Raw genomic sequence first — 11,502 nt, 5'->3', positions numbered from 1 at the left:
GCCTTACCAACCATCCTTACATTGTTCACACATTCTCTTCTCTCTCCTTCTCTTTCTTTTTTCTTTATCCTTCCTTCACTTTCTTGAAGGTGTTCTCCCATAGTCATAGAAACATGTTTGGTTCTTTTCCTTTCTACCTTACAAGCACTTGGCCTACCAGTTTCTTCTAGCTACCAGCCAAGAATTGACTTTTCTTTGTCCCATTTCCTTGCCTTAAATTCTCTCCTTCAATCCATGTAAATATGGCTCATTTTCCCCATCATTCCACCAAAAGAAATATCTCTTAAGTTTACAATGAACTCCAGATCCCTAAGGGTGCTTCCATAAACTTCTTACACTATTTATCACCGCTTTCTCATGAAACGTTCCATCGTATTCCTTCTAGATTCTACGTACATGCCCCTCCTCCATGTCTTTCCTCCATTATCTCTAGCTTTCTCTCTGTTTCCTTTATAGCTTCATACAATGGATTGGTTCTAGAACAACTTCAATTTTCATTAAATTCTTTCTTTCTCAGCAATAGCTTTCATACCTTTGATTCAGTCACCTTATAGATGTAAATAATGGCCATGTATATTTCTCTAGCTCTGACCTCTTTTCTGAGAACTAGAGGAGTATTTCCAGTTACTTGCTTGACATCTTCCATATCTCCAAGGCACCTTCAACTCATCTTTCCAACATAAGACACAATCTTTACCCCAATCCCAGCTGGCTCAATCTCCATTATTTCCTCCTTCTTCACCTTCCTGAACCACTGCAATTTCCTCTTGACTGACTACCCCTCTCTACTCTTGTCACCTCTCAGTACCTTTTTACACAGAAGTAAAAGGAAAATTTTCAAAACACAAATAAAATCATGTCACTCTGGTGTTAAGTCTGTCACATTGACTTCCCGTTCTGTTCAGTTTTGAATAATTTTCCTGAAGTTACGGTGAGATAGTGCCATGGATTTTCCTACTAACTTCAATGCAGCTGGCCTTGGGCTCAATTTGGGTGCAGGAGCCTCTTAACTGATCTGTGGATTTTTCATAAAGGTCATTGATTCATGTATTGTTGTTGAATTGGTGTGTCCATGTGGGAAAGGCTGTCTGAAGCTTCCTACTCTGCCCTTTTGCTGACATTACCTTTAACCTCCCCTCTTTGAGTGAGAACATAATTCATATTGGGTTAGAGCTCACTCTGATGACCTCATTTTAACTTATTCACCTATTTAAAAACTCTTTGTCTAAATATAGTCACATTCTGAAGTACTGGCAGTTAGGATTTCAACATATGAATTTTGAGAGGATATAATTTAGCCAATAACAATGGTACAACATGAATGAACCTCTAAAATATTATGCTAAGTAAAAGAATTCAGGCATAATATGTTATATATTGTACAATTCTGTTTATATAAAATATCTAGTATAGGTAAATCTGAAGACAGACAGCAGATTGGTAGTTGCCAGGGCCTGGGAGAGGGTAATGGGAAATGACTACATAATGAGTATGTAGCCTTCTCTGGAGTGAGGAAAATGTTTTGAAACTAGATGGAGGCAATGATTACATATTGCAAATTTACTAAATGTCACTCAATTGTACATATTAAAACAATTTGTGTTATGTGAATTTCATATATTACATAAATTTATGAATTTTATATCATGGGAAAGAATGTGTATTTGTATGTTTAGGTGTACATAAAGAATTAAATTAGAGAGGGAGCAAGATGGGTCACCAGCAGCTCTACTGGAGCCATCCGAGAAAATTCGGCCAGGGCTCTCGTTCGTGCCGCGTCTGCTCAAACCGGCACGGTCTGATCCGGAAATATGGCCTCAACATGTGCCGCCAGTGTTTCCGTCAGTACGCCAAGGACATAGGCTTCATTAAGTTGGACTAAGTGACCTTCCATGAATGGGTGATTCAAGACATCTACCTTACCACAGAATGCTGTCTCTTTGTACATAAAATAAAAATGTGAAAGGAGAAAAAAAAAAAAAAGAATTAAATTAATGTGGCCAAAGAATAAATGGTTAAAGATACATGGCTATTCCTTCAAATTTTCTATAGGTCTAAAATTTTTCAAGAAAAAAATTAGATAGTTATACAATATAATCAACAGTTCAAATGCTATAGAAATGTTAGTCTGAAACCTATGTATTCTTTTTTTTTATTTTAATTTATTGTGTTTACATAGATTCAAGTGTCCCACTGAATACATCCCCTCCCACCCCAGTAGAAACCTATGTACTCTTATAGATCAATGTCACCATGCTAAAGTTAATTTTCTAAATAAAATTTAAATTTAAAAAAATTAGAAAAACTAAGAAAGGACTTAGTTTTTTTATTTATTTGTTTGTTTGTTTATTTATTTATCTGAACTGAGAGGGGGGAGGCAGAGAGACTCCTGTATATGCCTGACCAGGATGCAGCTGTCATGCCCACTAGGGGCCGATGCTCCGCCCATCCAGGGCGTTGCTCCGTTGTTACTGGAGCCATTCTAGCACCTGAGGCAGAGGCCATGAAGCCGTCCTCAGGCTCAGGCCAATTTTGCTCCAATGGAGCCTTGGGTGTGGGAGGGGAAGTGAGAGATGAAGAGGAAGGAGAGGGAGAAGGGTGGAGAAGCAGATAGGCACTTCTCCTGTGTGCCCTGGCTGGGAATCAAACCCAGGACTTTCACATGCCGAGTCAATGCTCTACTGCTGGGCCAAATGGCCAGGGCCTGTTTTATTTATTTATTTAATTTGTCCAGTCCCATCATTTTAATCTTATCTCCTCCCCAGGTGAAATGTGATGGCTTGTCAATGTAAAAGAGGAAATTAATTCAATTCTAAAAGAAGCTAAAAGTGAGTGATTAAAAAAAAAAACAGGTGAAATCATTTTTTTTTCTGTGACTTACTTAATTTAGCATAATATTTTCAGGATTGATGTTGTTGCAAATAGTAGCATTTCATCTTTTCTATGACTGAGTAATATTCAATTGTATATATGAACCACATCTTCTTCATCAGCTCATCTGTTAATGGACACATAGGTTGTTTACGTATCTTGGCTATCTTAAATAGTGTTTCATTGAACATGGGGGTACATGTATCTTTTTTGAATTTATTTTTTTATATTCTTTAGATAAATACTCAAAAGAGAAATTGCTGATTGATATTGAACTATTATGTTAACATTATAACATATGATTTATCAAATGTTACCTCAATAATAAATAAATAAGAAAAGAAAAACATGGATATATTCCACAAACTATCTCCCTGGTTAAATTTTTCCCAGTTGAATAAAGTCTTTTGGTGATAATGCCAAAACTTGATAAAATGTGTGTATCTCTCAATATAATATTTTCTGGCCCATGGTTACACAAGAAAAGTTTATACCTCAAGCTAACTACAAGATTTAAAATAAAATGATGTATAGGAAAAAGTGCCCCAAGTTATAAGAAAAAAAGATGTGTGTATCAGATATTGCTGGTACTGAGAGAGGTTAACATAACATCACACTGAATGTGAGTCGCTCCTTGCTACTGTGTGCTTGTCTTGAACTTGCTTCCTCAGAATCTTCTACATTTTGACAAAAACAAAGCAAAGATTATTTTCTACAATGAGTCCTCCAAAAGTTGGAGTAGAGAAAACCTTAGAGAAGTAAGCAATGAAATAGAAATATGGCCTCTTACCAAACAACTGTTAACACCTATGTTCATTTTGCAGCTAATAGGAAGCAATGTTTTAAGTATTTTATATCCTAACATAATAGTTTATTACTGACACATAAACCTTTTATTAGTTTTAGCTATATTTCAGGAAATTGGTAGAGAATTATAATAGAATCTTTCTCATTTAAAATAATGGATTATAGGATCCCCATGGACAGTTTTGTGTAATCTTCTTTATAGGAGTGACATTAAGCAGTTAATACCTGAATTGAGAAAATGTTAATGTGGATAGCATATGGAAATGGCAAAAATATGAAGGTGGTATGCAAATAATTAATATTTGAGGCACATATCTAAAGTACTAACATTTTCTTTGCCATCTATTTATTTCTTACCCTGTTTGTTAGAATACGAGTCAGTCACAAGTAACTTTAATTGTAGCTTGTTCCATCATCCATCCATCCATTCATACATACATACATACATACATACATACATACATACATCTTTGAAACAAGTCAGCCTGTTAGATGTTGAGAATCATCCACTGCCCACTTCTCCATAACTTAATTTCTCTTTCCAAACTTCTGTCTGCTCTAGGCCTTCCTGTGCAATAAACGTAGTTGTGTTCATGTGCTTTAGCTACCAGTTACACAGAAATGAGTGTAGCAGGTTCCTTGCCATCAGGGAACTCATGGTCCATGGCAGTGTTACTCATAATGTGGTCTATGAACTGTTATTGGCCCTTGATGAGAAAGAACTCTGGGATAGACTGTAAATCAACAACATCACTAATCTTCATTTAACTGACAATTGTTCCGTAACAAGATTTTCTCACTGAAAGGAGCAGTGTGTTGTATAACTTGCAGGTGCAAGCTCCATATCTCCATGCAGACGGTCACAACTGCTCTGAGTACTGGTCTAGAGTCTTCTTGGAAAGTGGATTTCATGAAAAATTTCAAATCTAATTGATAAGGTCTAGCTGTATAGAGTGCTGAATTGAGAAGCACCATCCAATCTCAGAGGTAGAAAGTGATGAGAATGATTACTAATTTCTGCCATGGACTTGGGACTAGAGAGTAATAGCATGGTACAAGGCATTTGCTATTATAGGTCAGGTCATTGCCATGTGTCACTTTTATTCTTGCTTCCACCCTGGTTCCACCTTATTGCCACCCGTCAGACTCAGCTTTGATCTGAGTTGCACTGTGGGTAACTCACTCTACCTTGGCCTTGCCTGGACTTCCTGCAGTGGGCTACTACTGTTTAGGGTAGCTTGGCTCTCTGGTCTGTGCTCTTACCCCCAGTTCTGGCCATGGACACATAATAAACTCCTGGGCACTAGAATAATCTGTCACCACTGCATCCCCTGAGTCTCTGAGGTCCCTTAAGACTAGAGTTTAAAGGAAGAAATGTCCTGACCCAGGGAAGTTGGCTCCTAGTTGTCCTACCACCATCACTGCCTCATAATTTAACTCAGGAGAAGCCTCTTAGACTTCAGAATTGGGGAGAGGAGAAGTATTAGGTCCATTTGCTATAATGGATTCCCACATCTCTTCCTCCTGATTATATCTAAACAAAAAGACTTGGATATCTGTCACATTTATTTATCTACATCAGTGCTTCCCATTCTTCCTGTGGTTGAGAGATGTGTAAATATTTTGCCACATTCTTCCAGGGACAATCCAAATACCAAGGGCTTTAAGCTCCCACTATAACTAATTTTCTCTCTAGCAGCAATAGGGGCCCAGGAGGGTTTCTGATGCAACAGCTCTCCCTGGAGCCTCTGTCCCCAGATGATGACATCTATCTCCACATAGACAGAGGCAACACTGGGTAAGCCCATGATGCTAGAATCCAGGGAGGTTTTATTAGGGTCTTTCTTGGAATAAGGGTGGCTGACATGCTCATGGGATATTGAGAAAGGTCTCTCTGCACACGACGCTGGTGAGAACTTGAAATCCAGACTGTGGGGATCTTTGGGGTCCAGGCATGATTTAGACATTAGTGGAAGGATGAATCCAAAGAATTGCTGATGTTGTTTTTCATAAACATGATGGATTCAGTGCATATAGTTATTTGACTGGAAAGATGAACTTTTGTGTACCTCTGATATTTGCCAACACTCAGGAGGATGTCCTTTTTTTGCTGACTGCTTATTCTTCCCTGTTTTCATTGCTATGAACCCAAGGAAGTTAGGCCTCTAGACAGCAGGAATTTGTCTGTGTTGATGTTTTATCCATGTTATGTTGACCTTCCATAAAAACTGTTGGAAGCAGCCAGTCATGGGAACCTGACCCAAACAATTGATCTAAAATGGTTTGGGGTCATCCCAGCTCACCTTCTGAGTACTGGCCATTCTTTCGCTCTCTCTCTCTCTCTCTCTCTCTCTCTCTCTCTCACACACACACACACACACACACACACACACACACACACACACACACGCTCAGAGGAGTTCTCAGTTCTCACTCCTGGACAGCAGACCTGAGCATTAACTGCAGAAAAGATGCAGCATTCAGAGTTGAGAGTGCTTAAGATTTGGAAGCAGTGGGGCTTCAGATTCTAGCCTGCTCTCTTAGTAAGTGTGTGACTTTGGGTTAATCACTTACCCTCAGTCCATTTGCCAATAACATTACTTTTAATAAAAATATTGTTTCCCTGCAGAATGTATTCATTCAACAATAATTTATTGAGCAAGCTCTGCTGTGGGTTCCTCAGCTGGGGTAATTGAATGTGAGAATTAAATAAACAGTAGATGACAGTGTCCTGCAAACCACTATTTGATTAGAATCAGGTGATTAAGGGGCCCAAGCATGCCTGGTAATAGTAAAGAGATGTGAAACTTTTATTGGCAACAAGAAGGTGGGTAATGCTGGTGCCTTTCCCTCAGTCATTTAGCGTCACCAGAGGGACCCCTACACCCAAATTTTGACATCACTCCGGTAAGTGGGGAAAGGAAGAGGTGAAACCACAACTTAGAAACTTGCCAAAGGGGCTCCTCTTCAACCCACATGAGAAATATTGATTTAGGAGTCACAGTGAGAGGACTCAGCCCAGATAAATTGAGTCATGGCTAGCCCTGCCCAGCTCTGCCGTCTGACTGACAGAGAAGTTGCACAAATGGAAACATCTTTTTTTTTTTCCAAAAGATCTCTTGAAGGGAAAGAACTTATTAAAAGCTCAGGGCACAGGGAAATCACAGCCAGAATCTCTAATCTCTAACCACAGAGGAACTGCTGGTTAGAGATCACAAACACCCAGGGACATGCCTTTTTAAAAAGATGGATCGTAGCAGTGGAAACACCTGAGTACTGCAGAAGGAAAGGTGAGTTTGTGGGCATGAGAGACCGAGTGTGTGTGTGTGTGTGTGTGTGTGTGTGTGTGTAACAAATTCTGACATATCCATTACAGTGTTTGGGGGGGGGGGGGAGTGTACTGAATGCAAAGGAAAAAGAGAGACTTTGGATTAAGATCCTTCTTTTCAAATCTTGGCTCTGTCCCTCTGTGTCACTATACTTCTCTGAACCTCTGTCTTCTCATCCAAAAAAAGATACAGATAAATGATATATAGAGGCAGTGTTTCTCTCTTATTGTGATAAAGTATACACAATAAAAATAAAATGTTACCATCTTGACCACTTTTCAGTGTACTCTTGATGCCATTAAGTGTATTTCCATTGTGCAAACATGGCCACTGTCCGTCTCCAGGACTTGAGGGTCAAAGTGTTCAGCATGTAAAACACTTAATGCCTTCCATACAGTCAGCACTCAGTTGGCATCAGCTCCCTTCAGGGTGAGGATATGCGAGGAGGCAGAGTGAGATCAGATTAATTTGGACACTTAAATAGCCCTTGCTAGGAGTCTGCAGTAAAAACTATTTTACCACCTACGAGACTTGGTGATTTGGAAGAAAATTGTGAGAATTAGCTTTATATATATATAAAGACATAGAAATAATAAGATATTCCCAGGGTTTTTTCTGGGTCTGAGCTTGCTATAATTTTAGAATATCTGGAAGAGAAGTTGCAGAGTAAAGACCATGTAGGCTACAATAGTGCTGTCTCTAAGCCAGAGTTCTCACCTGGGGGGTGGGGTGGGTGATTCTGCCTCTCTGGGGGTCCTTTGGCCAGGTATGGAGTCAGTTTTAGTTTTCATAAATAAGGGTAGAGGACAGTGCAACTGGTAGGAAGTGGGTTGAGGCCAGGGATGCTGCCAAACTTTATAAAGACAGTCTCACAACAAAGACTTACCTGTCCTCAAGTAATGCTAAGGAGGAAAACCCCTGCTGTAAACTAATGGAGTTGGGAATGAATGAACTTTTAGAGACTCCACTAAGGGATCTCAGAGACCACAGAAGGGGCATTTGGGTTTCTGCCCAGGAAGTACAAAGACATCACAGAGCAGCACTAAATAGGACAATCTAGACAGGGTCAGGTTTGGCCATGGAAGAGGCCATGTAACAGTCCCCCTGTATCCATGGGCATATGTTCCTAGATCCTCAGGATCCTCAGGGGCTGCCTGAAACTGCAAATAGTTTCAACTCATATATACATTGTTTTTCTCCTATACATACATATGTTCACTTAAAGGAGGCACTTCACGGCTTCTCTTTAGCATATCCAAATTGCTAGCGCACTACCTTTGCACTTTGGGACCCTTATTATGTAAAGTAAGTGTTAACTTGAATGAAAGCACTGTGACACCATGACAGAGGATCTGATAACTAAGTCTGTTAGTAAAGTGACCAAGGTGGGGAGTACATCAGTGTGGATACACTGGACAAAGGGATGATTCATTCCCAGGCTGGACAGAACAGGATAGCATGAGATCTAATTACATTACTCAGAATTGTGTAGAATTTAAAATTTATGAATTGTTTAATTCTGAAATTGTTTTTTTTTAATATTTCTGGACCATGTTTGACTGCAGGTGACTGCAGGTAAGGGGGAACTATTGCCATAACAGGAGCCAGCATTGATGAGAATGTCCTACATATCAGGCTAAGCACTGATCATCCAGCCAGCGATCTTTAAAACTTTCCCCTCAAAAGAATTAATGGTAATTTTATAATTATACAATTTGCAGATATTACAATGTATTTAATAATTATATGTATAATAGCCTGACCAGGAGATGGCGCAGTGGATAGAGCGTCGGACTGGGATGCGGAGGACTCAGGTTCAAAACCCCAAGGTCGCCAGCTTGAGTGCGGGCTCATCTGGCTTGAGAAAAAAAAAAAAAAGCTCACCAGCTTGGACCCAAGGTCGCTGGCTCGAGCAAGGGGTTATTCGGTCTGCTGTAGCCCCACGGTCAAGGCACATATAAGAAAGCAATCAATGAACAACTAAGGTGCCGCAGCAAAAAACTGATGATTGATGCTTCTCATCTCTCTTCGTTCCTGTCTGTCTGTCCCTGTCTATCCTTCTCTCTGACTCTCTCTCTATCTCTATAAAATAAATAAATAAATAAATAAATAAATAAATAAATAAATAAATAAATAATTTGAAAAAATAATTATATGTATAATAATTTACAGCAGGGGTCCCCAAACTTTTTACACAGGGGGCCAGTTCACTGTCCCTCAGACCGTTGGAGGGCCGGACTATAAAAAAACTATGAACAAATCCCTATGCACACTGCACATATCTTATTTTAAAGTAAAAAAACAAAATGGGAACAAATACAATATTTAAAATAAAGAACAAGTAAATTTAAATCAACAAACTGACCAGTATTTCAATGGGAACTATGGGCCTGCTTTTGGCTAATGAGATCGTCAATGTGCTCCTCTCATTGACCACCAATGAAAGAGGTGCCCCTTCAGGAAGTGCAGTGGAGGCCAGATAAATGGCCTCAGGGGACCGCATGCGGCCTGCGGGCTGTAGTTTGGGGACCCCTGATTTACAGTTTATTGAGCACTTGTCACATGATAGGCACTAAATTCTTAACGTTTATCCTTTTATTTAATTTTCACAATAATGCCTGTGACTCAGATTACTGCCACCCATTTTATAGATGAAGAAACTGGAGTTGAATAGTTACCCAAGGTCATGATTCTACGAAGTACTTGAACTGGAATCCAAGTTCATTTTAACCTTACTCCTGGGTACGTTCTCCCAACCACCAATCCATCCGGCCCGTGTGCTCAATTTCTTCTTCTTGGAACTTCTCCTCCTCTGGCTGCCCGGAAACTCCTACTATACCTTCAACACTCAGCTGTAATTAGCCCCTCTGGGAAGCCTTCCTTGACCGATTCCCAGGCAGTTTTATCCCCTTGGTACCCAAAGCATTGTGCAGATGTTTCAGCATTGTGCAGATGTTTCTTTTCCATTGCTGGTCAGACTATTCTGAAATGATGTGAACAATGTTCACTTTTCCTCCAACTCTAAATTTTATAACCACAGGACTAAGTTATCTTATTCTTGTATGTCCATTGACTGACCTTGGAAAATGCTACCAACAGGCATCCCATTTCATTTTTGGTTGGATTTTACTGTTAGAAAGTTCTTTTTTAGAGTGAACCACACAGTTGACTTCACTTCATCCACCTCCCAGTAGCAGGAAGAAGTTGGTTCAACCACATCTTTCTCATTAAAGCTCTTCCAATACTGAGAGCATCTGTCATCTCTCCTAAGATGCTTCCCTGACCATGTCCTGTGGTGTCCCCAGCCATTCTCTACAGAACATTCTACCCTCTTTCCTCACTTTACTTCCCTCTCTCACAAATATCTTGTCTATTTATCCCCTGTCTGTCATTGGTATCCTGATGGAGACTGTGGGGTCAAGGGAAGCAGGGGCCTTGTCTGGATGATTCACCTTTGAATGTCTAATGCCCAGCCCAGCATATGAAAATTTTGTTAAATGCATGTGTGAATGGTCGTTTGTGGGACTTAAATGTGATAGAAAAATCAGGTTGGTGAATAATTAAAGAGTGCCTTGAGCCTTAGGATAAAGAGCTTCAGTGAAGACCTCAATAGAATCCACTTGCCTTTAAATGACCCATCTTGCTGCTTCTTTAATTATCTGAAGTTGGGAATAAGCATTTTTCTAGTCCAGCCTTGTCCACTGTTAGAACTGTGTGTGGTGTTCAGTATTCCAGTGCAATCTGGGTTTACCTGGGGGCTTGGAGGTTGCTAAGGAAATCAAGTACCCCTGATTTAGGTGTGAAGCTTCTTCTTGCCCGTGGCCATTTTTCTTGTCCATTCAGGCAATATTTATTAGAGATTCACAATCTTCCAGGCCAGGTGCCTTACTCTAGCTCTTGAATTTGAGTCAGACTTCCCATGTGTTGCTACTCTCCCATCCAATGCAACAAAGTCACCAATAATATGTGAATGCTTACCGAACCCCAGCCCATTTGACCCCCAACACGCTGTCACCCAAGTGTCTCTATGGCTCATAATCCCTAGATTCACATCTTCAATTTGACACCAATGCTGGCTCACAGTATATTTCTCTTTGCTCCAGACTCTCATCCGGGTGTTTGAATCCAGACCCAACTCTCTGTCGCTTTAGCTCTGTTATCCCGTGACTCACCTCCCAGTCTTTTTGGAATCTTGCCTCTGCTTTGACTACAGGGCCACTGAGATGAGGGATGTTGAAGTGTTCTACTGGAGCTCTGTTATTTATTGTCCTTGACTTGGACCTCAGAATTTGGACTATAAGAGTCAGCAGGAAACTCTTGACTGGGGTGTGACCAAGTATCTTATTCTGAGATGCAAGTTACTGCTCTCCCATCCTAGGTGTGTGACAAATATCAATAATTAATTATGGCTTTCCCCCCTACTGACTCTAGCTGTGACCTTCTCAAGATGGCACTCTAAGCAGCTACTACCAATCAATGGCCATTGGCAGGTGGG

General features: G+C 40.1%; 1 protein-coding gene across 1 annotated transcript; it reads left to right on the top strand.

The window, feature by feature from the left end:
- Positions 1-1,705: 1,705 nt before the first annotated feature.
- LOC136389234 (small ribosomal subunit protein uS14) lies at positions 1,706-1,994 on the top strand. The gene has a single exon (XM_066361038.1). It carries the CDS (start codon positions 1,712-1,714, stop codon positions 1,880-1,882), a length of 171 nt encoding a protein of 56 aa, XP_066217135.1. The 5' UTR covers positions 1,706-1,711; the 3' UTR covers positions 1,883-1,994.
- The last annotated feature ends 9,508 nt before the right edge of the window (positions 1,995-11,502 follow it).

Source organism: Saccopteryx leptura, chromosome 1 (assembly GCF_036850995.1).
Source record: "Saccopteryx leptura isolate mSacLep1 chromosome 1, mSacLep1_pri_phased_curated, whole genome shotgun sequence".
NCBI lineage: Eukaryota > Metazoa > Chordata > Mammalia > Chiroptera > Emballonuridae > Saccopteryx > Saccopteryx leptura.
Note: the sequence above shows the minus strand (reverse complement) of the source record. Positions and strands in the feature narration are given on the sequence as shown.